The 27,801-nt window shown below is 43.9% G+C and overlaps 1 protein-coding gene across 9 annotated transcripts; it reads left to right on the forward strand.

The window, feature by feature from the left end:
* The first annotated feature begins 1,539 nt into the window (after nucleotides 1-1,539).
* SCO2 (protein disulfide isomerase) lies at nucleotides 1,540-27,565 on the forward strand. Of its 9 annotated transcripts, none has more exons than XR_015690628.1 (7): nucleotides 1,540-1,723; nucleotides 1,808-2,353; nucleotides 2,445-2,571; nucleotides 26,106-26,248; nucleotides 26,798-26,895; nucleotides 26,961-27,064; nucleotides 27,155-27,564. XR_015690628.1 is itself a non-coding variant. In XM_087676189.1 (4 exons), exons 2-4 carry the CDS (start codon nucleotides 1,943-1,945, stop codon nucleotides 26,171-26,173), a joined length of 606 nt encoding a protein of 201 aa, XP_087532315.1. In that variant the 5' UTR covers nucleotides 1,540-1,723; nucleotides 1,808-1,942; the 3' UTR covers nucleotides 26,174-26,790. The 9 variants fall into 9 exon arrangements, 1 of the variants encoding a protein (XP_087532315.1); XR_015690626.1 differs by having other exon boundaries at nucleotides 26,106-26,507; nucleotides 26,956-27,064; nucleotides 27,152-27,563; XR_015690622.1 differs by having other exon boundaries at nucleotides 26,106-26,507; nucleotides 26,956-27,064; nucleotides 27,155-27,563.
* The last annotated feature ends 236 nt before the right edge of the window (nucleotides 27,566-27,801 follow it).

The raw sequence follows: 27,801 nt of genomic DNA on the forward strand, positions 1-27,801 counted from the left end.
AATGAATTCTTCCATCACTTCAAGCATTTCATGATCTCCTTGCTTCTTGTAGTCCAGTCTACTATGGGACCCTCCCCCTCTCCATAAATGAGGGAGTAGTTCAACTAATCCACAAAAAAGGAGAGAAATCTTTTCTTTGTAACTAGCAACCAATCACATGTCTCAACTTAGCCTATAAAATATTCTCCAAAGCCTTGGCCTGTAGACTAACTCACCATCTCCACTCTTGGATAAGAAGGGGCTTCATCAAAGGCTGATATATATTCGATGCAATCATAAGCCTATGGGAAGGCTTTGAATATGTTGAGAGGCACAACCAAGACTTTGTATTCTTGAAGATTGACTTCGACAAAGCATATGAAATACTAGAATGGGACTTTATTTTACAGTCACTAGTTGATATGGGGTTAGGAAGGAGCAACGGGGATCTCACTGCCCAATTTAGATTGAGGAGGTCCATAAGATAAGGCTACCCCTTGCCCCCCCCCCTCCTTTTTTGCAATGGATGGACTGGGCTGGCTGGTCAAAGACCAAATCCAAAAGGGCAAAATCAGAGGCATAAGACTCCCCAATGCTAGGGACATGGTTCTTAACCTCTTTATGGATGATACTAATGCCACAATTAACAATGACAATGAGTCCTTAGTATCTTTTTGGGAATGCCTTAAAACCTTTTGTCTAGCTTTTGGCTCCTAGATCAACCATGTGAAAACGGGCATTAGAACCCTAGTCTAGGTCCCACCCAAATGGATCCTTGATGAAGCCCCTATAATAAAAAATATATCCATTGGCTTCAAAGCTTCATTCTCCCCAGTCACCCTTATAAACTTACTTGGAAGGAACTATTGGGTGAGGCCAATGGCCTCCTCCTGTCTCTTTGGACTCTCCTCCGGGGCCTTTATCTTTGGATGATTTGATGTACTCAAAATGAACATGTATTTAATAAAAAACTTGTAGACCTTCTTCACTGTCTCAAGGCTGATTGTTTCTTGTAGGTGGCACGCAAATCCCAAACACTTGTCACACTGGAAACTCGCTCCATCATCAAGAAATGCAAGAAAATGATCTCCAAAGAGGAAAAGGAAGAGTTGATTAAGAAGCAAATCGCTAAACTGTTCAGATCAATCATTGCTACAACAACAAATCAGGACTACACCATCCATGTCCTGGCGGATATGATCCTGTTTGATAAGACCATCAACAAGATGGCAAATGCTCTCCCACTTTTACCTTGAACAATAGACAACCCCGGGGGCATACAAATGCTCCATACGAGCAATCCAAGTGGACTAAGCATCAGGAAATCTAGAAGCAAATATGGGGAGGGGACCCACTACTACAGGAGTCTTCCCCACCTTCACTCCTGACCTTGCCTCTCGGCCCCACTGTACACCCTATCCAAAAGTCTACTTACAATTGAGCCCACGTAAATTCTCCCTGTAACCAGTCTAATAAGCCCTAGACAATGGACTATACCCCCCATTGTACAATTTCTAGCCTCATTTTTTCCTGCAATACAATTAACGCATTCAACGAAAAAAACAAAAGCAGACTTCCAATCACACGACACCTGGACGAGTCACGGAATGCAAAGCATGGCGTCCTCTTCCATGATAGTTCATGTGATAATAGAAGAAAGGAAGAGAGCTAGACAGTGTGCGAAGAAATAACAGGGGACATTCCTCCAGGCATACGCAGGCGCAAGGGGAGAAGCCGTTTCCAGGTATGTCCCAACAGGGCGAAGATTTATCCAAATACGGACATGTTTTGCTTACAACTAGGCAATTGAGCCATGGGTTTTCGACAGGAAACGAGCTTTGCCTCATCGAATTTCTGAATCTGAATCTCCCTAAGAAGCATATCCGGCCAGAGAGACAATTCGAGGGCGGAGCTAGGCTGAAGGAGAATGACACTGGGTTGCTTTTGCAAAGCCTATTAAAGAATGCTCCATGGCGGCTCTGTTCTCTTCCCGCCAGCTCCTGCCGTATCATCCGATGAAAGAAGGCTACAATCTCCTGGTCATGTGAGAGTTTCTGGCAGAAAGCTGTCCATCCGTTGTGCCTTCAATCCTGCCATTCCCGAGCAGCCTCCTGCTCCCCCTCCATCGTCGAAGCCTGGCTCCGTGTGGGAGCCAAGGCCGGCCAGTGCTCCAAGCGGTGCTAGTAATGCGGGGTCAAGTGTGCGTACCAAAGAGTGGAGGGTCTATGCCAACGGGAAATGGTGGAAATGGTGGAAACATAATGAAAGTGCTCTCAGCAAGAGTGAGGCTCTGCCGCTGCCCATGAACTACCCAGGCTCCACACCTGATCCAGAAGAAGTCGAGAAAATGATTAATTGTAATCCTGAATTGAAGGTGGGGATTCGTCTTTAAGACTTGCTGTGATTTTCTTATCATGCTCTTCGAGATGTTACACACTGAAGATGCACTGTTGCGTTTGTCTCAGGACTGCAAAGATGTTCTGTACCAATGGACAGGAAAATGTACCAGGTGTCAGGGTACCGGTGAAGTTAGCTATTTTCCAAAAAGGGGCCGGGAGGTTATTTGCAAGTGCATTAGCTGCCTGGGTCTAGGTGCGTGCGTGTGTGTGTGTGTGTGTGTGAACTGCCTCCTATTTTGTCTCCTCCTTTCCTTCTCTTTATGGTGAGTAGTTCACTTTAGGGGTTCTGTGCACATTTGACAAATGCTACATAAGTTGTTTCAGCTTGATCTCACACATGTGCATGAAGAAATGTGTGCAAACAGATTTCCCATCATGGTTCATACAACATGTCCTTACAGCACAGCAATAGTACTTTCAGGACATCAGAAGATCCGCTTCAAGTTACCTGGCTTTGGCTTTATCTCTTTGAGCTGGAAATATTACTTCCATCGAGGACGGTTGGTGACTTGTGAATTTAGGACCCACGTACAGCCAAATCTTAAGTTTGGAGATTTTAAAAACTTATTATGATAAGGTCAAATAAAAATGTTGATTGTCATCTGACACACTTATTAGTAGACTTCTCAATCTCACTTTTTGGAAAAGAGTTCTCTGTTTTCCAACATTCAACCTGCAGATTGTGCATGTGAGCCATGCTTTATGTGAATGAGTTTCCTGTTACAGCTGGCGAAAATTTCACCGATTCTTGGTTGCAAAATTTTGTGCACATGGAACCAGGCCCTTGTCCAAAATATTGGTCATGTCCACCTTTTCCATGTCAAGGACTTCTGTGACAATGGCATTTCTTTAAATAGGCTGCATCAAACTGTTGAATGAAAGTTAAAGCTTTCAGCCTATCTTGTGTACCACTGAAAAACTCAAACTTTAGAGCTTTCCCACCCTCATCATAATCTTTTGTTGCCCCTTTGGGTGTCAAGTTTTCATATTTTTGCCTTGCATACCATGCATTGGCTGTTGCATACCATAGGGATTTGTGCCATACATTTCCGTAGGTGGTCCTTGTCCAACCATTGTTTGAAAAATTGTGCAACCACCAAAGTATCCTGGCTGTCCCATCATAGCATGCATACCTGGTTATCCAAAATCCATTGGATTGGCACTTCTTGTGAGAGTGTGCAATGGAAGAAGAAACACGAACACAGAGCGAGAGAGAGAGAGAGAGAGAGAGCAGAAAATGAAGAAAGAAAATCTACACTGACTGAAATGAATGTTGAATACAAAGTTGTGGACTGATCAGTCCCTGCACGCAGCCCAGAGCGTCAGTGAGGGCACCAGATCAGGCTAGAAACAGTGGCAGCACCAATGCCGGAGTGGAAATGGAGGGAGGGTGTACTGAAATCTGCAAGATAGTGTATAGGACTGATGGGAGGGGCTGCTATATATAGCCCTTAGCCTCAAAATTGGCTGACCTAACCTAAAAATGGCCGCCAACCCATAAAGGGGCCAAAACAGGCAGATAGCCACCCGAGAAGGGAATGCACAACAAAATCAGCAACACATAAACTGATAGAGCTCGTCTGTCTCTTGCTAGACTCTGACAGGAGCTCACAACTAGGAGATGACAGATTGATAATGAAATAAGGCAGGGCTAACACCCCCTCTCAGATCCTGGGAGGGTCTGAAGACCTAACATCCGCATGTGATGAAGCAAAGAAGCATGAGGCAAAGGTTTTGTGAAGAAGAGATCAACCGCATTGTCCACGATGGGACAGTAGGCCACCGCTAGCTCTGAATCCACGATCCGCTCTCTAACATAGTGGTACTGAACCTCAATGTGTTTCGTGCGAGCGTGAAACACTGGGTTCTTCACCAGAGCAAGAGCACTCTGGTTGTCCACGTGTAGCTCTGTAGGCCCTGTCTGTGGGAAGCCAATCTCCGCCATCATATGATGGAGCCAAACTGCTTCCATAGCGGTTGAACATAAGGCCTGATACTCGACCTCTGTAGAAGAAAGTGCCATAGTAGGATGCTTTTGCTGCTCCAAGAGACAGCACCGGATCCAAGGGTGAAAGCATAGCTGGTAGTGGATCGTCTCAAATCCACATCACCAGCCCAATCAGAATCACTCCATCAAGAAAGAGTGGTCTCATCTCCATACATGATTTCATAGGATCGAGTTCCTTGCAAATACCGAAGGACACGCAAAGCTGCACTCTAGTGATTCTATGTAGGAGTCGTCATAAAAGATGACAAGAGAGCCACCACAAAAGAGATATCTGGCCGAGTGTGAATAAGCCAGATAAGTGAGCCAACAAGGCACCTGTAACGGGTGGGATCAATAAGGGGAACTCCATCTACCAAAATCTTGGACTCTGGGTCCATGGGGCATGAAATAGGCCGACAGTCGGCTATATGAAACTCCGAAAGAAACTCGGAGATGTACCTATGCTGCGAGATAAAGATTCCTTGTGCCATCTGATAGATCTCCAGACCAAGAAAGAAGTGAAGGATCCCTAGATCCTTCATGTCAAACTCCTGTTGAAGAATAGACCGAGTGTAATCCACCTCCTAAGTGTTGCTCCTTGTAATGACAAGATCATCCACATATAAGATTAGTAAAACACAAAGTTCACCCGCAACCTGAAAGTAGAGGTTGGGGTCATGATTGGAGCACTGAAAACCACTTTGTAGAAAGAAGCTGTCAATCCTCCGGTACCAAGCATGAGGAGCCTGCTTCAAGCCATAAAGGGCCTTCCACAACCTGTCGACATGATCCTCCTTTCCCTGCACAAGAAAACCTGGAGGCTAAGAAACATAGATCTCCTCCTCAAGGACGTCCATCTGGTAGATTGGCCAACGGTGGTGAGCTGCAAGAACCAATATAGCTCGAATGGTGGATATCCGAGCTATAGGAGCAAAAGTCTCAAAGTAATCCAATCCTACCCGCTGTGCAAAACCCTTGGTAACAAGCCTAGCTTTATGCTTGTCCAAGGACCATCTGCAAGATACTTGGTCTTAAAGACCCATTTCACACCTATCACCTTCTGCTTCTTGGGGCGCGGTACAAGCTCCCAAGTCTGATTTCACTCGATGGAATCGAGCTTTGCTTGCATAGCCTGTCTCCAAATATCCTGTGCAAGAGTCTCCTCAACAGTGGAAGGCTCGGAATTCTGAAGAATCAGTGACATAAGAGCATAGTTCACACAGAGTGAACTATCCCGCTGGGCCTGTAATCGGGCTGATCTGGGTGGACCTGTAGAAGAAACAAGAAAGTGAGTAACACCTGAATCCTGCATAAGCTGGTGATACCACAAAGGAATTCGAAGAGACTTCTCTTGCTGCGGAGGAGACCGAGTAGCCTTCGGATCCTGCAAAGCACCTATCTGAGAAAGGGACGCCCCCTTGTTGAGCTAAAAAATAGCATTACTTGCTAATTAGCCACTTAAACAGCCCCAAAACACACTAAAAATGCTCTTTTAGAGTAAAACCCTAAAACGGGGATCGGTTCGAGAGAGTTCAGCGGAAACCTTAATTTTGGGGGCGCCCTTCCACATCTATAAATAGATAGGCTGAACACATTCAGCTATCATCCTTGTTTGCAGGTTACACCAGCCCACACACCCTCTGCTACTGTTGGCGCCCAGTTTCCCGCGTGCAGCCCGCCTCCATCTGCTGTCCAGCCATCATTGACTGTAGCCACATTATCTTCAGCCTGTCCACTGCTGTAGGCGACAGCTCTCAGTTGCTGGCGACTGCTCTAGACTGTCCCAGACTGCTGTTCAGCCTGCTGTCCATCATCTCTAGGGTCAGCCAGCCTGCGTTTTCAGCATTGCAGGCCTTGATACTCTCAAACACTGTTTCAGCCTGCTGTTTACAGCAGCCTGTGCACAGTTTCCAGCCTCCGATCGGTGGTACACTGGTGTGTTTACCGGTTTCCATCCTCCTGACTGCAGTGTTTTGGTGACCAACCTGCTGCCATTCACTATTCAGAACTTCTACACTCCGACTGGTAGTCACAGACTTGGGATCCGTCTTCAGTGGACGTCACACTCTGACATTGCTCTACCCTTGAGCACACTGTACACTCTTACATTCATTTACAACATTCATTCACTTCAGAGTTGTGTTCTCTCTCTCCCTTCTTTTGTTTGTGTTTGAGTTTTGAGTTTTGCGTTTAGGGTTTGAGTTTTGCTCTCTATGTTTGTGTCTGTCTCTTTGTGTTTTTGTCATGGTCGTAGACTCTGTGTGTCCTCAGTGCAAACCCTAGCAGTTTCCTTCACATGGTATCAGAGCCGGTGCTGTTGTAAAGAGTATCCTGCAGATATTGTGGAGAGCTAGTCCTTGTGCGAGTCACACAATACAACTTGTAACCGAATCACAATGTCCTAGACACCTTCTTCTCTAGTTCCTATGATGTCTTATCAGGCTTCTCCATCATTGGAGGCCCTGAGATGGAATTATGGACTCGGTGAGGAGGACGACACTCCACCTTCACCATATTTCACTAACATACTAGAGGAGGACTTTGAGGAGTACTATTGCAACAAGTATGGTGATGTTTACACCTCTCCTACCAGTTTTGCTACCATATCTGGACCGGTTGGTGAGGCTGGCCACCTCACCGATCATGGAGGACATACGACATTCGGAACGTCTGGTGATCCATCTTCATCATCTCAGCTAGGTCCAATGTCAGGTTTGTACAATTCTTTTGTGTTGCGTGAATCAAAACCCTTGCTTGTTTCTTCTTTTGAGGTACATGATCCGGATGGCTTTGCGTATGTAAACTTCAATAGAGGGGTCTCACGAAGCAGACAAAATTCAGATACATCTACAACTTCTGTTTCATTTGAGCATATCACACACACTTCTCACTTCCCTCCCATCCCACCCTCTTCTATATCACACCTCTCATCATCTTTCCAAAACCTTGGATTACACTCCACATCTACATCACACACCCTAGGGGTTGGATCTTCCATCTCCGCTCCTAGCACCTTTTCCTTCTCCACCCTATTCTCTACCTCTTTGCACCATGGTACTTCTTTAGGGGGAATGCCACCCTTTAACACAGTGCCTCTCACCTTTCAGCACATGAGCACACCCATAACTCCTGGGATGACTGTGATGGGCATCCCCCTCACTATCCTTAGCTTCACATCTCCCATGACCACTCATACGCAGGGGTTTCCATCCTCAGCTTATGGTGCGTCTTCACACTCTCCTTAGGTTACACCTACGTAGGGATTCCCATTTTCTATTAATCGTGTTCCTGTTCCACCACCTTGGGTTCCTCATGTGGCTACCATGCCCATGCCTAGTCAACCCATCCCTACCTATGGATCCACCTTGCACACTACACGCATGCTTGGTGGGCACTCTGGGGCCCATTCCGAAGTGTACTCCACTCCCCCAACCTATCCACACTACACTTCTTCACACTATCCTTCTCCGAGCACTACCACTCCTATTGCAACGGCCAAGAATGCCTTCATGGATAAGACACGTTTTAATGGGTCAAATTTCACCACTTGGTCTAATTTCATGCAACAAGTGCTTGAGTCTCAGGGTCTTTGGGACCTCATCATTGGTCTAGAGCCTATGCCAGACCCTCGACTAGCTTACCCTGATTACATCCATCAATGGAGAGCCCGCAATGCCACAACCAATGTTGAGTTGATATAGGGATTGCTTCGTGAGTTTCACTCTCAGTTGCAGCACTTTCTACTCGCGTTAGAGCGTTGAAGTCATCTTCTTGACCGCTATGCGGCTCGTGATCGTACTTAGCACATCAATCTCGACTTTGAACTTCAAGAGTTCTCTATTAAGGAAGGAGATGATCTGAAAGTCAAGCTGGCTGAATATAGGCGGTTACTTGCCGAGTTCGCCACTACTGGCTCTCCAAAGTCAAATGAGGATCAGGTTACATTCTTCTTGAATAAGTTGCCCGAAAGTACTTCAATTTCATTCAACACATCATCTCCCAACCTAGATTGCCAACCTTCTACGAGTTTGAGTGTCAGTTTTTGCGTTACGTGAGGCTGTATGATCAAGTCCACGAAAAATCCTCACCACAGCCTTATTTAGAGTAGAGAGGGTTGGTTGCCTCTTCTTTGGGAGGGACAACCACTAGTAGCAAGAACTTGCTCGATGCGAAGGCAAGGCAATCAAAGGGTGACTTCTCTTCCTCAGATGGAACCAAAGAATCTAGACCTATCTGGTAGCAAGTCCCTAAGAAAAACCGGTTTTGCACACATTGCCAAAGAGCAGGCCATGTGGACGAGGAGTGTCGCTCCAAGGTCCAAGGTCTTCCACCTAAAAAGCCTCAGCAGACCGCTGCGAGTGCATAGTCCAGTGGGGCTACGCCCTCCGCTCCTGCTTCATCTACTCCTTCAGCACCCGTTGTTGTTGTTGTTGGACATGTGGCTCGAGTACAACCTCCATAGCCCATCTCTTTCACTACCCTTGAGGGACTGGCTGATTGGTCTGTAGGTTCTGATCCCATTGCACTTCATATATCTATCTCATCTTCCTTCCCACCTCGTCAGGCGTTTCCTTGGCAAAGCCTTGCTACTGGATGTACGTGATGGTGGCCACCTTCTTAGACTAGCATGTTTCTAGGTCCTTTCGGATACCCTAGGTCAGCCTAGCATTCATTTTTCGCACTCTTAGAGTTGGGCCCATAGGATTCATTGTCCTTAGCTTTTCTATTTTTTTGTCTTCCGTTGCATTTACTCACATACATACATATTTATTGCATTTATTTTAAGTTAGATTTTCTTTCTATTTAGTTTTGCTTTGGAGCATCTCACCACTAATCTTTGTGTTTGCAGATTTTTATCTCTTTTGCAGGGTTTTGTCTTTCAATGTAGGGCTAACTTGCAAATTACTTTGGTTCTCCCTGGGCTAGAGACGTGGGGATGCGCACCGTTTCTTTCATGGTTTCATCATCCTAGGAGTGCTTGCTCTTCTTTCAGCATGACAGTTTCCCCTCTCGAGGCGGATCGTGCAGCATCTCTCTTGATGCTATCATGGCGGTGACTTTTACGTTGCTCTTCTAGCGGGGTACTTCATCCACTTCATCTTCTTTCATTCCTTATGGTTCTTGGCACCATATGAAGACCGACATCAGGCTCCTCTTCCTTCTTCGGCATCTATGTCCAGGTTGAGAGGGGGTTCCTACCCTTCTTGGTATTCTACAGGCTTCAGCACTTTGTCTTCGACATCGGCTTCTTCCCTCTATTATACCTTACCCTTTGCATTGCATGATTACATCATCCTTGTACGAACAATTTTTCCACAAGGGACACTGTCCAAGTGGCACTTGCTGCATGAGCATTATTTCACATGTAGCATACTTTGCATCTCATTGTGGAGAGCATTACTTGTGCGGATCCTTAGTTGCTTCCATCGGCGGCTCTTGTTACCACGCTACCATCCTTCTTCATCACATGGATACCTCATCACCTATTTTTCCTCGTCATTGATACCTTGAGTGGATGGGTTAGCTTGTAGTGTTTTGTGATGTGTTGGGTGTACCCTCCCTACTCTCGTCTTCTGAGTCACTTTTACTTAATCAGCTGCATCTTATCAAATTTAGTTCACTTATTCAATAAAAAATAAAAAATCCATGTAGTTCCATACGCCTTTGTAGGGCTTGGTAGGCCATTGGACAGCCAACGTGCACCCTTTGTCTGATGCCCCGTCCTCTATGGGGTGACTACTTGGATTCCCTTGGTAAGATAACCATCGCCTCTGTAGTCTTGGTAGGCCATTGGGTAACTGACGTGCACCCTTTGCCCGATGCCTTGGCTGCTTTGGGGTGAGACGCCTTGGGGTACATAAACATCACAATGGCTAGCCTACCCTTTCGACTCAGTTTTGGGCTTGAGAGGGGGTGTTGAGCTAAAATATGCATTACTTGCTAATTAGCCTCTTAAACAGCCCCAAAACACACTAAAAATGCTCTTTTAGAGTAGAGCCGATATCCCTTCGTGGTCGTGCTATAGCCCACGAAGATAAGCCATCTCAACTTAGAGTCTATTGTTGGGTGTACAGGCCCTTTACGTGCTCTCCTGTGTATATATTACTTCACACATGTGAACCCACCCGAATGGGTATAAGTGTACCGTACCATAAGTATAAATACATTTTTTTATTCTTTGTGTGTACCACACTGGTACACACCCATCCGATGACTCACTCTTACTCTTATCACTGTCAAACACTCTTCAGCTCTGAGTCATTGAACTTCTCGATCACTGTGTTTGCTCTCAACTCACAGCTCTCTCTCTATTTGCTTCGGCTTCGCCTCTACAAACTGGTATCAAAGCCAATGGTTCAAGCAAGCCGTTGAGGAGTAGACGAGCAAGCATCAGGTCGAGTGACTGGTTGGCGTAATGTGCAGACAACGACTGGTACAATCTGGCGGACTACTGGTTGGGTGCAGTCGATAGCAGACTGACGACAGGTCAGACAAACTGCATGACAGGTGACGAGGCGACCTGAATGCGATGTCAGACGGGCTGCACAATGATCGACGGGGGCTGCACAACGACATCTACGTGACGGATAGGAAGGCTTCCACGTGATGGGCAGAGGTAGAAGGTCAACAGCCTATTTTTCTTTGATTTACTTCATCTTATTTTCCCCTTTATACCGGGTGTTCACACATACAAACACAATGTGCAAATTTATGTGTTAAAATTTGGGGCTTTTCCCAAATTTGGTGCTTGACACATATTGCAGTGATCTCTGGACCATGAATTGCAGACATTGAGTGCACAGGCCTTAGAAAATTTTGGGGATTCTCAAATGCAAGTGAATTTTTTGCTTGGATGAGCCAATTTCTTGGAAATTGTGCACTATTGGACCCCGAAATTTGGGGCTTTTGCAGAAATCGTGAAATTTCTGCAACATTAGCCCGCATTTGATGCTCAGGATGATGTATTTATGCAATTGGAGCAGATTCACTGCAGAAATTTTGGGACTTTCACATTGGTGATGTATTTTTGAGTCGTGTTGATCCTGGACAGTGAAATTTGCAGCAGATTCACTGCTGAGTTGGAGTCTTCAGAGTTTTGGATGTTTCAAATGTTGAAAAAGGGCAGCTTCTCTTGGTACATGCATTGCTGAATACTCATTATGCAGTGAAACAGTCGTAAATACAGCATTTGGGTCATTGCATTTGGGAATTTTGGTGATGTACTACTAAAGTGGGAGCTATCCTTAAACCAAATGTATCAGATTTGAGTAGTGCACATGTTGTAATCAGTACTTGAGACTGAAATTTGCAGCTAAACATCTGCTTCTTGGACACTTTGGAAGTACAATAGTGTGTACTTGCTGTTACAATTCAGATACCTTTCTATTGATTGAAAGCATTCAGCCCTTTATTACAGTTGTGTATTGCTGAAGATGGCTGGCAGTGCATCTACATCTGACACAAAGAATCTCTTTGAGATTTGTAAATTTGATGGAAATGGTTTTGATCTTCAGAAAGATCGTATGCAAGGTATACTCTTTCTAAAGGATTGTGATGATACTTTAGAAGAACATAAGCCTGTTGCTTTGTCAGATGAGGATTGGGCTAAAATGAATAAAAAGGCCATTACTTACATTAAAATGGCTATTACAGATGATATCTTGGTTGATATAAAGGGGCTTGATACTACCTATGTAGTTTGGGAAAAGTTAAAGGCTACTTATGAGAATACAACTCCTGTCAATCATGTACATCTCATGCGAAAGTTGGTCAACCTAAAGCTTGATGAGTCCAAACCTGCCTCAGAGCATTTGAATGCTTTCACTGGTATTTTGAGTCAGTTACTGGATGTAGGATTGCCAACTTTTGATCCTAAATTGAGGGCTACCTTCTTACTCATGACCGCAAGATTCATGGGAAGCATTGCTTGTGTCATTGAGAAATAACCCCAACTTGACATTTGATGGTGTGCGTGGTTTTATTCTAAATGAAGAGATTAGATGCAAGGCAAGTAACTTGTTATCAATGTGGTCACAAAGGGCATAAAAAACCCAATTGCAGATACGTTAAAAAGGAACAAGAATGTAAGAATCATGCTAATGCAAAAGGCAAAAAGAATGAGAAGGATGGTAGCTCTATCCCTAAAGAGAGAGAAAAAGCAAATGTGGTATCTAGTGTTCTTATTGAGAAAATAGAAGATAATAAAGATGCTGATTTGTTGGTTGCATTTTTTGATCCGCTTGCTATAATAGTGGAGGACATGAATATCACTAAAACAGATGTGATAGATGCTTTGTTGTCAGCTTGTAATGGTTTGTCAAAATCGTGGATTGTTAACAGCGGTGCTTCTTTTCATGCAACTCCATCTCTGGAGTGTTTTTCTACTTATGCGGAAGGTAATCTTGGAAAAGTCTATCTTGGCAATAATCATGTATGTGATATTGAAGGAATGGGCACCATATACTTGGCTCTAGAAAATGGACAGGAATTGATTTTTCATGATGTTAGGTATGTTCCTGGCATCAAGAAGAGCTTGCTTTCTGTTGGGTAGCTAGACATCAAAGGTTACTTCACTACTTTTGGTGGTGGTATGTGAAAAATACAGAAAAGATCTATGCTAGTCACTAGAGGTGGTAAAAAGGAGAGACTGTATTATCTCTACTGCAAGGCACTTCTTGGAAAGTTTGTTGCAGTTAATGAAGTACAGTCACACATGGAGTTATGGCACAAGCGTCTTGGACGAATGAGCCAAAAGGGTTTGCAGGCACTCTCTTCACTTGGAAGAGTTGATGTGGAAAGCTCAAAGCTTTTGTGATGATTGTATTTTTGGTAAACATGTAAAGAGTCCCTACTCTCACAGAATCTCTAGGAAGGCATGTATCTTGGATGTAGTCCATTCTGATGTTTGCACCATGCCAATAAAAACTCATAGTGGTTTCTGTTATTTTGTGTCTTTTATTGATGACCACTCTAGGAAGCTATGGGTCTACTTGCTTAAGCAGAATAGTGAGGCATTGGATGCTTTTGAAAGGTTTTATGTATTGGTTAATACTCAAAAAGACCTTAAGTTAAAATGCATAAGAATAGATAATGGGGGAGAGTATGTATCTAAAGAATTCAATAAGTTTTGTGATGACAATGGGATTAAATGAGAGCGTACAGTTCTTTATAATCCATCTTCTAATGGTGTGGCTGAGATAATGAATCGCATGTTATGTGAGAAGATTCGGTGCATGCTGTCCATAGCTAATCTCTCGCAATCATTTTGGGGAGAGGCACTTAAAACTGCGGTGCATATTTGCAACCGATCTCCACATCATGTACTTGATAGTGGCATTCCTGAAGAGGTTTGGTTTGGCAAACTTGCTTCATATGACCACTTAAGAGTCTTCGGCTGCGAATGCTATATACATGTACCTGTTGATAGCAGAACCAAACTTGACATGAAATCTCATAGAGGCATCTTCATGGGTTATGGAGATGAAGGTGAAATGGGCTATCGAGTTTGGGTTCCAAGCATAAAAAAGATGCTACGGCCCTTTGCGCGCTCTCCCGTGTATATATTACTTCACGCATGTGAACCCACCCTAACAGGTGTAAGTGTACCGACCCTAAGTATAAATACATTCTTTCATTCTTTCTGTGTACCACATTGGTACACACCCATCCAACGACTCACTCTCACTCTATCACTGTCAAACACTCTTCAGCTCTTGAGTCATTGAACTTCTCGATCACTGTGTCTGCTCTCAGCTCACAGCTCTCTCTCTCTATTTGCTTCTGCTTTGCCTCTGCATCGAGCTTTGGCCTCCTCTTCTTCTTGTCCACATGGACAAAAGCATCACATCCAAAGATGAGAAAGTGAGACATGGAAGGCTTCCTCCCAAAGAAAGCCTCAAAAGGAGTCATGTCCTGTAATACCATAGTCGGAGAGTGGTTGCGAATATGCACCATCGTAGCCACCGCCTCACCCCAAAGGGAATGAGAAAGACTCTAATGCTCTAGTATGGATTGGGCCATCTCCACCATGGTCCAATTCGCACGCTTCACCACACCATTCTTCAATGGTGTGTTCGGATGGGAATACTCCACCTGAATGCCGTGATCCGTGTAAAACTGAGAGAAAAGATGAGAAGTGAACTCGCCACCGTGATCAGCTCGAATGCCACGAACTTTGGAAAGAGTTTGTGTCTCCACAAACACCTTCCACTCATAGAAACGTGAGTATGTCTCGCTCTTGTACTCCAAGACATAAGGCCACACATAATGACTAAAGTCGTCCACAATCAACATGAGATACTTGGCCTTCCCAAGGGAGGCCGTGCCCATAGGTCCGCAAAGGTCGGTGTGAACCAACTTGAGCGGTGAAGAAGCTTGCTTGGAAGCAACCCGTGGATGAGGCTGCCTATACTGCTTGCCCCTCAATCAACTGGGGCATAAAGTGTGAAGAGGAGGGAAATCTAGAAGTCCCTCCAACATCTTCCTCTTGGAAGCCCGCCGAATCGCATCAAGGTTCAGATGCCCGTAACGAGCATGACAAAGTAGCCCAAGCTCGTGGGAAGCCCTTGCAGCCAAGGTTGTGAACTTGTAGAGCCTACCCTCCTATGTACTTGTCCAACGAGCATCACCTGTAGAAGCGTCCTCCATTGTGACTGCATCCTAGGTAAAAATGACTCAAGCACCTAGCTGAGTAAGACCATGCACAAACAATAGGTTAAAGCCCAAATCAAGTACATAAAGAACTTTGGCGGAAGAAGACCGCTTGTCTAAAAACATAGGTAAAGTCCCCACGTCTCGAACAGGAACTGTAGAGTTGTCACCAATGGTGACAGTGCCCCCTCTTGAACGAATGTCCTGAAGCCAATCCTTTCTGAAGGTCATATGAGAAAATGCGTTGCTGTCCATGAGCCAAGGCTTCTCCTGAGTGGTAGAAGCTAGGGTTGTATCCTCCTCAACAAAGACATGCACGAAAGCAAACTCTGTCGTGGCTAGGGCCGCCTTCAAGTCCTCCTTGAGCTTTAGATGGGGGTACTTTTGCCAACACTTCTCCTCGGGATGAGTGCCCTTCCCACAGTGTGGGCACTTGGGCTGCTTCTCTTGCGCATCCTTCTTGTCCTCCTGTGGCTTGTTCTTGGCCTTTGACTTTTGTTACTTCTTCTTCTTGCCTCCGCCGGTACTTGCGATAAAAGCCTTGGTGGAGCCACTGGCACCCACCTCTCTGAGATGCTTGTCATGCTCCAAGACAAGCGGGGAAAGTTCCTCCCATAGGAGTTTCTCGCGGGACCTCGAGGTGACGAGGTTGGTATAGAAAACATCAAAACGGGGTGATGGCAGCTAAGTCAAAAGAATCATCGGCATATCCTTGGAAGAAATCACCCGACCAAGAGAGGCTAGCTCGCCTTGCATATCCTTCATCTTCATGATGTGCTCCTTCATGGAAGAAGAACCATCAAGACTGAGCATCTGCAATTTCTTCTCTAGAGAGATCTTGTGGGCGAACGTCTTATGTTGGTACAAAGACGCAAGCTTCTTTCACACTTCCGTTGCGGTCTTCAACCTGTGAACATGAGCAAGAACAAAGTCGTGAAGACTCATAAAGAGAAAGGAACAGGCTTTAGAGTTGAGCCGATTCCACAAGGCTGCATGGTCCATAGAGGCCCCATCAGAAGAATCCAATGGGGGACGATCGATGGGTGAAGAAACAAGCTCTCATAGGTCGAAGGTGTCGAGGATGCACTCCACTTTGCACGACCAGAGGGAGAAGTTGGAACTATCCAACTTGTCTTCCTTTGGAAAGGAAGGGAGTATGGGCACCTAAATCGAGGGAATCGAGGAAGGCATATGGACATCTGAAGCAATCTTCGCCGATGGAACCTTCATGGTAGATGGAACCTCTAAGATGCATGGACTGAAGAAGGATGGGTACAAGAGGACTCCTGTCATCGATCACAAAACTCCTGATAATCCCATCTCTGCTCAGAGGAATGAGGAGAAAGAGGCTCATCCTTTGAGTCATCAAAGCCTGAAAATTGGTAAGACATCTTCCAAATTTGCAAACACGAAACACACCAACAAAGTTTGCCGATGCCGAGGGACACCGGTCACCGATCAGACCTCCAAACACAAGAAACTGAGGTTGCCTAGCAGCAGATGCAGAAAACGCAACTGTTGATGATGCAAACGCGTGAGAAGCAGTTGCCAGACACCAAAATGCAGGCTGATATTCAGTTGCCAGCAAGAAAAGGGCCACCAGTGTGGTTGAGAACACCGCTAGAATAGCAAAATACCAGTAGGAGTGTCGCCCAGTTGTAGATAAGGCCACCTTGCTGCAAACGCAAACAGAAAGGAGAGGATGCAAACGCAATGTGGGAGATCTTCAGGGATGGCCGACTTGCTGATGGTGAAGGTATGGCAGCAGCAGAAGAAGGGGATCGTGTCTCTCTATGAAAGCTCTCTTCCGTGCTCCCAGTTAGGTGATGATACCATGTGAGAGTGCGCAACGGAAGAAGAAACAAGAACATAGAGAAAGAGAGAGAAAGCAGAAAATGAAGGAAGAAAATCTACACTGACTGAAATGAATGCTGAATACAAAGCTGTGGTCTGATCAGTCCCTGCACACAGCCCGGAGCATCAGTGAGGGCACCAGATCAGGCTAGAAACAGTGGCAGCACCAATGCCGGAGTGGAAACGGAGGGAGGGTGTGCTGAAATCTGCAAGACAGTGTATAGGACTGATGGGGGGGGGCTGCTATATATAGCCCCCAGCCACAAATCTGGCCGACCTGGCCTAAAAGTGGCCACCAGCCCATAAAAGGGCCAAAACAGGTGGATAACCGCCCAAGAAGGGAATGCATAACAAAATCAGCAACACGTAAACTGACAGAGCTCCTCTATCTCCTGCCAGACTCTGACAAGAGTTCACAACCAGGAGATGACAGATTGACAATGAAATAAGGCAGGCTAACACTTCCATGATGACCTTGCATTTGCATTTTCTTTTGCTTCATTGGTCTATTTGGGAGTTTCAAGTGAAGGCTTTGGTATTACCTTTGGTGCACCTTGTTGTCCCAAAGATATAGAAGATGACTTCTTTTTCTTGCCCTTGCTGTTCTTCTTTGGAGCATTTAAAAATTCAGTAAACTAAGAATCCTTTGCCAATTTAGCAAAAGAGATTTGCTGCTGCTGTCCTCATCCGATTCTTGAACCAGTCAAATTCCTCTTCACTTTGCTAGTCATTAGTCTCATTATGCCTTGAAGATTATATATCTTGCCAACAATAACATTTTCAACTTGCTGTCTATCATGTGAGCCTTGTCCAAGATCAAGCATTGCATTTCCTCCTTTCCCATGTGAATGTCCATATTGAGAGGCATCATTACTGCTTGATTCCATCTCACTGTATGAAGACATATTGTTGTAACTTCTTAGCTGAGAGCAAAAATCAACACTAGCACAAAGCTCTGGCTTGCAATTAAGTACATTGGGCCCACCAAATCAAGGGATTGAGTAGTGTTCCAGCAATGGAATCATGAAACCATCCTTCCTTCTCAAATAGGTTGGTAATTTCCTTATCAAGCACTTAATTACAATAATCAACAAATAAACATAAATTGAAATGCACAATTTGCTTTAATAATCTTGGACATTGGATATCCCGTTGGCCCCAAAATTAGTGTCCCTTTTGGTATTCTTTAACTTTAATTGCCAATGGATTGATTACAAGTCAAGATTCCATAATCTCCTTAGCTAATCCAAAAGCCCTTTGATGTTCTAACAATCAATAAACAAATTGGACGATTTTTCCCTTTGATTTTTATCCAGGACTTGCTCTAATTGGACCTCAACTAGCCAAATGCTACCCCAAATTTACAATGGTTGACTAGGCTCCAAGGCACCTTGGTGGTGGCTTGATCACCCACTACTTAGGTATCCATGGCTCTACTCTAGTGGCTCTATATTATATCAACTATGATGAGTCATTATATCATTGTATTGTATCTGATTACCTATGATTTGAGAGAGGGTGTTGGTAATCTAGTTAGCTCATGGTGAGTTTGGGCCATGCCTAGTATTACTAGCTATTTTAGGCATTATATTGCAATCTGTACGATACATATTTGGGCATTTATTGCTAGCCAACTTTATACATTATTTGCATTCTTTTTTATCTATTTATTCAAGTAATCCTATAAAAAAATGCTCTAAATGTAGAAAGCATGAAATCAATTGTAGGACAAAGCATAGACTGATAAACTTATAATATAGTTAGGGTTAGGGTTAGGGTAACTCATAGACAATGAACACAATGAATAATAAAGTGAATGAATAATGAATATACAGTGCTCATGCAGTAAACACATTATGTAGTGAATACTGAACTTTAAACTCTTATATCTCTGGGATCAAGATAGGGGTTATGAGCTATAGAGTGTGTCATACTCCGAACAGATCCGAAATCGTAGCAAAGACAGTCTCGGAGTATTGAAAACCATCAAATGCGCCAAGGAAGGTTGGATCTGATGCAGATGACAATGTAAGAGAGAGAAAGACTAAAAAGTAGGTACTTGAGGAGAGAGAAAATCTGCACAACAGTTGTTAGGTGCAAATGTAGTAGACAATGGTGGGAAAATGTTAGGGTGGCATCTAGAAACTACGAACGCAGCATTCAGAGGAGATAGAAGATCCTAGCGATAGCATCCAATAGGTTGCGACAACATCCAACTGTAGGTAACAACACCCAACTATAGGCGATAGCTCCATATACTTGGCGACAGCAGCAAACACGTGAAGAAAGGCTGAAATTAGACGCTAGATGATAGTAGGCGACTGGTGGAAGCTTTGACCGCGTTGTCCTTCATGAACGGGATGTGGGCAGTAAAGTTATGGTTCCTGAAACTTGCATAAATGAGATTAAGGGAGAGTGGTGGGTTGCATGTATGTTTATAGAAACTTTGGGGCATCCAAATTAAGGTTTTGCATATGGGATATAGTAACTCTCTAGAATCGCGTTTCTTTTTAAGCTACAATGTTTTTTTCATTAATTAAGCATATTTTGCGGTTATTTAAGTCAAGCTAATGTGTTTTTAGCTGAATATCCTCTCTTAGGCCCGAAATTGAGCCATGAGAAATAAACCTGTGATATATATATATATATATATATATATATATATATATATATATATATATATATATATATATATATATATATATATATATATATATATATATAGCAACCAAGGTATTAGGCAAAGAGTGCACGTTGGCTACCCAGTGATCTACCATGACTATAGAAGCGATAGTTATCTTACCAAGGGAGCCCAAGTGATCACCCTAGAGAGGCCAGGGCATCGGACCAACGGTGCGCATCGGCTGCCTTGGGGTCTACTAAGTTCTGCAAAGGTGGATGGAATTAGGAACAAACTTTTTTTTTTTTTAAAGAGCTTTTGGTGTGATTTGTTGAAAAGATTTAGTATTAAGTGATGGTTTCAAATCAACTTTTATCCTATTGAGTCATTGTGCCCCGAAGTATGGAAAAATAAGGATGGATAGCCCTGTGATCTTCAGAAAACAAGCGACATAATCCGACACACTACTAAGGTAAGTGTATAGGGATTCCTAAGTATGTGTGCACCAATCATATTGAGAGTATGTGGAGAGAAGGGCAAGAAGGATGAAGCAAGCAAGACAAGCAAAGTCAGTAGACAAGCATAGGGAAAAATAGTGTCATCGAAGAATGCCATGTGCAATGCAACGATTATGGTGGATCGAGAGTTGACCACTCCAAGTGTGACTAAAAAGGATAAATGCACACATATGCATGTTTACATGAATAGAAGGCCGATGTATGGGGCAATACAAAGGAGAATGCAAATATTTATGCTAATGCAGAATGCGATGCAATGGTGCCACTTGGACAATACTCTCGCAGGGGAATTGTTCACTTGCCCAAGCATCCTTTTACAATCGTGTCGTCCTAATAGTGTGGATGGAGTTAAGGAAACGGCCTTCTCTTAAAGTAGAAGGAGAAATAAAAGGAAAACACCCACTTTTGGTCAATCTAAAGAAGTAGAGGAGGGTGTACCTAAGCTGATTTGTGGTAGAAGATATTGTAGAACCGGCTGGTTGACCACCTTGGTCAAAATATTTGTAAAATTGTCGCTTGATGATATATACTCTAGGTAAATGGTGCCTAGCTCAATCTGCTCTCTGGTGAAATGATGGTGAATCGCCATGTGCTGTGTCCCATGGGAGATGATAGGAGTGCCCGCAAGAGCAATGACACTTTGGTTGTTGTAGTAGACAATTGTAGGTGACTCGCAAGGGAATTGAAGCGCAACGAGAAAGTTCCTCAGATAGCTGGCCTCTGTAGTGCCATCGAAAAGATCATGATTCTCTGTCTAAGTTGTAGAAGTCGCCACCATTTTCTGCTTATGGCTGGCCCAAGAGATGGGTTTTTTTTTAAAGGTGTAGAGATAGCCTCTATGAGAACGTCGGGTGTTAGGATACCTTGCCCAGTTAGAATCAGTGTATCCTTGCAAACATAAACCATAACCATAAGTTAGTCCAAAATTATAGGTACACCTTATGTCAAAATGATTGAGGTAGGGTTTGCAAGGGAAAACACAATGTATGTATGGCAAACATTGAGGGAGAAAAAGAAACTCAAAAAGATGGTGAAAGATGAATCATGCTAATGAAGTAAATTTGATACAAGGGTGTCGTAGCACAAATGATGCCCTAGAGTGTAAGAAGACTGCCAAAGAAGCCTCTGAGTCTGCAAAGGCAGGGTGAGGAGGTATCACCTGGAGCAGGGAGATTGCTATCGAAGGGTGAGGAGCTTCTGAATTTGGAAACGTAGGGACGAAGAGTGGTACCTACGAGCAGGAAAACAACCGATGAAGTCTCCATCTATAAAGGCAAGCCTAAATAGCTGACGCTAGCTGTTGGGAGTGACGCTAGGTGGTGAGGATGAGCTAAACGCTAAAAACGTAGATGAAGATAGCCTTTGTGAGTGAAAATGCTAGTTGTGGAGTAACGCCTAATGAGAGGAAAAGCAGCCAGGAACCAAAACGCAAGGTGCAACTACCTATGATGATGATAGATGCTAACACCTATGATGGAGCAAGGCCGCCAGCTGAAGAAGAACTCCACCAAGCTACCAAACACAATGTGATGGTTGACGCCTGATGGGTGGATGAAGTTGCCAGCTGGAGAAGACTAATGCCAAGATGGAGGTGCCGCTAACTGTGGAGGTGAAGCGTCAACAAAAGATGAGGTATGCTCCATCCAAAACATGGCTCCAAAGGCTCCAAAGATGGTGGAGACTGGTGCTTGATGGTAGGAGGTGAAGGTGATGGAAGGAGAGAGTGTCAGAAGACTGACGGAGAGAGAGTGGGAGTGATGGATTAAAGAATTGGCCGTGCAAAATGAGTGATAGAGGCAACCCATAAATAGGCAAGAGACTAACTAGGGTGGCACCCCATTGTGGGCGCCCAGCCCCTTTTTGGGGCTGTCTATTGTGTGAAACCCTAAATGCAAAACGCAAACTGTGTGTGAAGGGTTTCTCAACATTCCCTCTTAGGCCCAGAAAGGAGTGCAAAACAGGAGTGAGAAGAGAGAAGAAGATCCACCTTGTAGTGTGATAATTCCACCTAAAAGGAGACCTATGAAGATAGTCGGGAGATAGGATGAGTTGTAGAACTCGAAACTCAACCCCGGGAGAGAAGCCACCAACTCCGTGACTCCATGCTGGAAGGAATATGAAGGCCTAGTCACCAAGTCGTTGTGCTGAAGATCCAAGGGCCCCGAACTAGGTAGATCCTCTAGATCTTGGGTATTAGTGGAGATAAATTGCTAGAAAGAGAGTTAATCTTGGAAGTGAAAGATGATGATGGAAGAACTTTATGGTAGTAGGGTCCCCCTTTGAATCTGAAGGAGTTGAAGTAGGAGCCCCCTCTAAAGGGAATCCCACCGCTCATGGCTCACGGACTCTGAAGCATTTGATGACGAAGAAAGCGCCACCGATTGTGCTGAAGAAGGTATCTGGGTTTGGAAGGAGCAGAAGCCGAAGAAGGCCTAAAGGTGTTCTCTCTAACCTAAGTAGAAGAGGGTGGGGAAGGAGGCTCAGGACTCTGGAGGAGATGTGGGTTGTGGAAGCCATTGGACCCGATGCAGAACGATCTTTGTGGCACAAAAAGGAGAGGTGGCACAAGGAGTACTTGGTGAAAGATGCATATACTCTGGACGAGTGGGGAGCAAAGGTCGATGTCAATAGTCTTCAGTGGGATGACCGCCCTTGCCGCAGTAGTAGCACCCAATAGAAGGGCAATCTGTTGGAGGAGACCACGTGGTTCTGGTGTGGTAAGTTGGATAAGGGAGGGTTGGAGGGAGAAGAAGGATATCTCCCAATGTGCAATGGAAATTGTAGAGAAATTTGATGTTGATGCGGAACTCACCACCAATCTTTGTCTGCTCTTATGAGGATCTTTGTGGCTCTCTGAGCACCTCCGGCTCTGATACCATGTCAAAATGATTGAGTGACCAGAGATACAATAGAATTTGCAGAGAAAAACACTGTGTGTGTACGGCAAACACTGAGAGAGAAAAGAAACTTAAAAAGATGGTGAAAGATGAATCATGCTAATGAAGTGAATTTGATATAAGGGTGCTGTAGCACGAAGGATGCCTTGGAGTGCAGGAAGACTGCCAAAGAAGCCTCTGAGTTTGCAAACATAGGATAAGGAGGTGTCACCTAGAGTAGGGAGATTGTCGTCGAGGGGTGAGGAGCCTCTAAATTTGCAAACGTAGGGACGAAGAGTGGTACCTACGAGCATGGAGACAGACAATGAAGCCTCTGTCTGCAAATGCAAGCCTGAAGAGTTGACGCCAATTGTTGGAAGTGATGCCTGACGAGTGGAGAAGCAACCAGGAACCAAAACGCAAGGTGCAACTACCTTTAATGATGATGGATGTTGACACCTATGATGAAGGAAGGCCGCTAGCTGCAAAAGAACTCCACCAAGCTGCTAAACGCAATGTGATGGTTGACGCCTGATAGGTGGATGAAGTCGCTAGTTGGAGAATAGTGACGCCAAGATGATGAAGCTGTTGCCAATTGTGGAGGTGAAGCGTCAATAGAAGATGAGGTAGGCTGCCACCAAAACGTAGCTCCAAAGATGGAGGCTGGCGCATGATGGTAGGAGGTGAAGGTGATGGAAGGAGAGAGTGTTAGAAGTTTGACGTAGAGAGAGTGGGAGTGACAGACTAAAGGATCGACCATGCAGAATGAGTGACAAAGGCAGCCTATAAATAGGTAAGAGATTGTCTAGGTTGGTGCCCCACTATGGGTGCCCAGCCCCTTTTTGGGGCTGTCCACTATGTGAAACCTAAACGCAAAACGCATAATGCAAACTATGTATGAATGGTTTCTCAACACCTTAAATATCTTAACACACGAAGACAAGTAGTCCAATGAGATATTCTAAGTGCATTAAAGTACTGACTAAGCCAACTAAATGAGAATGAAGATTTGGTGTAGTATGAATCAACCAAAGTAATTTTTCTACAACAGAATGATAGGTATGAGCATCAAAAGGCAGACCTGAGGTATCCTTGTGTAGATGGATAGTGGGATTGAGAAAATAGTCCACAAAAATCAAGAGATCAGCTTGAGGGGTGAGCTTTCCTATCTTGTCTTTAGGAGTATGCATATAAGCACAAGTACCGAAAACTCAGAAGTGAGAAATAACAGGTCGAGAGCCAAAGAATGCCTCATACGGAGTCTTTTTAGGGATTGGCGTGATTGGGCATTGGTTAAGGAGGTACACTGAAGTGTTAACAACCTTGATGCAAAAGCGCTTAGGGAGCTTTGCTGCGAATAGCATAGAGTATGCCATATTTAGGACAATTCGGTTCCTACGCTCTACGACTCCATTCTGTGCAAGAGAGTTGGTGGAGGTGAGCTAGCGTGCAATGCTTAGTTCTTGTAGAAACTCAAAAAACTCATGGGAGGTAAACTTGCCACTAGAATCACTCCTCATAGTACCCGCACGACAGTCAGGACCAGCAACATCCAAGCATTGAAATAAGTAAAGGCATCGGACTTGTGCTTGAGGAAGTACACCCACATGTATTGAGAGAATTCATTGACTATCAAAAAGAAGTACAATGCTCCATTTAAGGCGGTAGTGAATGTGAGACCACAAAGATCCACATGAATGAGCCTAAGGGATTCAGCATCACGAGTGAGAGACTGTTGAGGAAAGGGTGTATGATGCTGCTTACCTAGTTGGCATGCTTTATAGACCTCTTGAGATAATTTGAGGCATGGAAGGCCCTCAACCATCCCCTGATGTGACAGCTCATAAAGAGAGTCGTAGCCAAGATGTCCTAAGTGAAAATGCCAAAGACGCTCAAGAGTTTGTAGACTCCCTGTAGTGGCCAAAGCTTGGAAGTGATGGAACTTCGAATCATTGGCAGTCGGCTCGGTGAGAAAGTGGGTCATGTGGTAAGAGCCATTAGGCTGTGCCTTGCTGTGAGCAATCATTAAACTAGTTTGAGAGTGTAGGACCTCAACTATGGTTGCTGTGAAGAGAACTGCTCGCCCCAACTAGTAAAGCTGCTGAAATGACAAGTAGTTCATCCCAAGCTAGGAGACGTAATAGATATCATCCAGCAAAGCAAGATCTGGATCTAGGTCAGTGGGAAAACTGACGTGACCCTGGGCCTGAATCGTGACTGAGGAGTTATTTCCTACGCACACACTCTTGGTTGCAAGGGCTATTCAAGTCATTGTGTGAACTGTGTCCATGAGCAGGAACATCACAATCAAGGATCACAGATCAACACAGTGGATTGTAGATCTCATCAACACTGCAAGGTGCCTTGGTCTTCAGTAGAGGTCGATCTGGACTGCTCGTGGTCAACTCCAGTGAGACTACAGCAAGATTGTGAGTGCGGGAAGGTGCAAGCATGAGTACGTGATTCGTAGAGCACAAGCTGGAGTGTTTGTGGGTGAGTGAGACTAAGTGAAGGCTGATTCTGACTGATCGAGTGTCTGTCCTGGATGGCATAGTGTGTGGGATTGTGCTGGATAGGTACAGGGATGGAGCATAGTGCGGATAAGCTGTTGGCAGCCATATTCATACTGTAATATAACTTTTTAGGATTGTTTCCACCTGTGGGTACTCTCATCTTTTCTTGAGTTGTGCATTTGGGACATATTGGCTTCCATTTAGGGACCTGAGAATATGCAGAGTTGCGGAATATGAGGAGTGGACTTTTTTGCTTTGTCTAATATTGGATCAGTAAATTATTGAAGTTTTGTAGTTTATGCCTTGTGACTTCATCAGTACTGCAAACCTGTTTATTAGGCAGGATTGAGTACAGTTTGGTTATTCAGACTTGTACAGTGATGATCCATTGCATTGTTTTGTCACATATGTTATTTTAGTTGCTTATTTGTTAGAGGTGGGCATCATGGCATCACATTACCCAACATAAGGTTGGTATTTCAGCTTTTTATAAATTCATGATTACGTAATACAATAAATGATATCAACTAGACTCCCTCTTGAATATTGAACTCATCTACAGATGAAATTGATTGCTTGCAATGCTTGAGGAAATGATTTCTGGAGAAACTTTTTGAAACACTTTGCGTTGTTATGTGTTTGGAAAAAGCATGTGGTCTCGTTTTGGTTTTTCTACTATTTACCTTCTGCTTGCTATGCTATGAAGCAGGTTATGTTCAGAAGATGACAATACGCACAGATGTAGACGTTATGGAAGACCTGGATGGTGCATTATAGTCATCAATGTCAGATACTTCCCCTCAAATTTACATACCATAAGAGTTTCAGAGTTGTGACCAATTTTCAGCAGCTGTACGTTATCCTATTTCATTTTTTGGAAGCAAAGATCATCACATTTGAAACATAAACGATTGTCTATTTCTGAATGTGACTTTTAACCACAAAAGTGGGAGCTATTCATAGAAATGATGGCTTCTACTTTCGTGTTTTGATTTTTTGATGATATGTAAGGGTCTGCCAGTACTTCATCTGGTAGTTTTGTCCATGTCAAAGCTCTGAGCAGTTGGGCCTGGTACAGGCCGCCACCTCAAAAGCCAGGCTTTGCTTCCATGTAATGCTCTTATTCTTCTTTCCTGTGCAAACATGTCCCATGACATTTCCAGGTGTAGATTTAAAACATTAATAATCATAGGCCTTGAACTTATCACATTTTTAGGAAACAGATCAAAGGAATCAAGATCAGAGTAACTAGGACTCTTGTCTGTATTTAGCGAAACTTCTATTTGGAGTTTCTGTTATTCTTATCTTTACTTTCTTGGCACATGATTAGTTTTAGCATTGTTCTGCTTTTGTTGGAATTTTTACCTCGGGAGGATTACAATTCATTATGCAGTCCTTCAGTCATTGTTAGGTCTCTCCACGAGGACTGAACATGCAACCCGAGAATGCAAAGTAGTGCAGTGTGAGAAATTGAACAAAGTGGAGTTCAATATCTCAAGGTAAAAGCCTCAACTTCCTCTTTACCAACTTGAGACAATGGATATGATTTCTTGGTTTAGCTTAGGTACAGCAACAGAGGGAGTGCTGGAATGAACTAATATGCCAGCTTACAACAGTGTCGGCCTTTCAAATTGGCTTAATTAGTGGATTGGGACATGGAATGGGAAGGTAAAAGCTCAAATGCTCTAGTATACGTCTTGCAGAAAGCTGAACAAATGACATCTTTCTAAAATCTTGAATGTAATTTGCATCAAGTAGGAGGTGTTGGAGGCAGCTCGCATGGGATTAGCAATGGTGCACCTAATTGTAAAGGATCACAAGTGTCTCATCTTAGAAAAAAGTGCTTAATGAAGTGGAGGATCCACCTTATTGTGAATTATATCAAGAATGTTTGTCACAAAAGGATGTCCTATAATTGAAGGAAAGCAATCTTCTTGCTTTACTCTACATAAGTGTTGTGCTAGCAATCTTGTGGGAAGAAACATTAGGAAGTAAAAGTTGAAGGAAGAACATTTGGATCCCCAATCAAATGGGGAGACACATCCTTACTGTCAACAGTTGCTGTAAATTTGGTGGTCTTAAAGTAAGAATATCCTTGTAAGGGTTGGAAATTTACCATAGTATTTGATGAATTGCAACGGGAATTTTTGTTGTGGTCGCCTATCTTTGCCAAATTTGGGGGGTTTTCAGAAAATGAATATTCTTGAAGGGCTGGAAATTTACTTAAGTGTTTGGAGAATCACATTGGGAATTTTCGTTTTGATCACTTACCCCTCAAAGTTTGTTAATTTAGATATAAAACAATTTGGAACTTGTGTATTGAGTTTGAGATGGTTGGCTTATAGCAACAATTGGAACAAGAAGCTTACATTGCATGGCATGCTAAAATATAAGTGTATGGAAAA

This window comes from Lygodium microphyllum, chromosome 4 (genome assembly GCF_053477565.2).
Source record: "Lygodium microphyllum isolate KBCC chromosome 4, Lygodium_microphyllum_v1.1.10, whole genome shotgun sequence".
NCBI lineage: Eukaryota > Viridiplantae > Streptophyta > Polypodiopsida > Schizaeales > Lygodiaceae > Lygodium > Lygodium microphyllum.

What these genes read in the sequence shown, in the direction of transcription:
- SCO2 (XM_087676189.1), top strand. Translation starts at nt 1,943, where the DNA reads ATGCTCCATGGCGGCTCTGTTCTCTTCCCGCCAGCTCCTGCCGTATCA. An exon ending in ATTGTAATCCTGAATTGAAG is followed by an intron (nt 2,354 to 2,444) that starts GTGGGGATTCGT and finishes CGTTTGTCTCAG; the next exon opens with GACTGCAAAGATGTTCTGTA. An exon ending in CATTAGCTGCCTGGGTCTAG is followed by an intron (nt 2,572 to 26,105) that starts GTGCGTGCGTGT and finishes GCTATGAAGCAG; the next exon opens with GTTATGTTCAGAAGATGACA.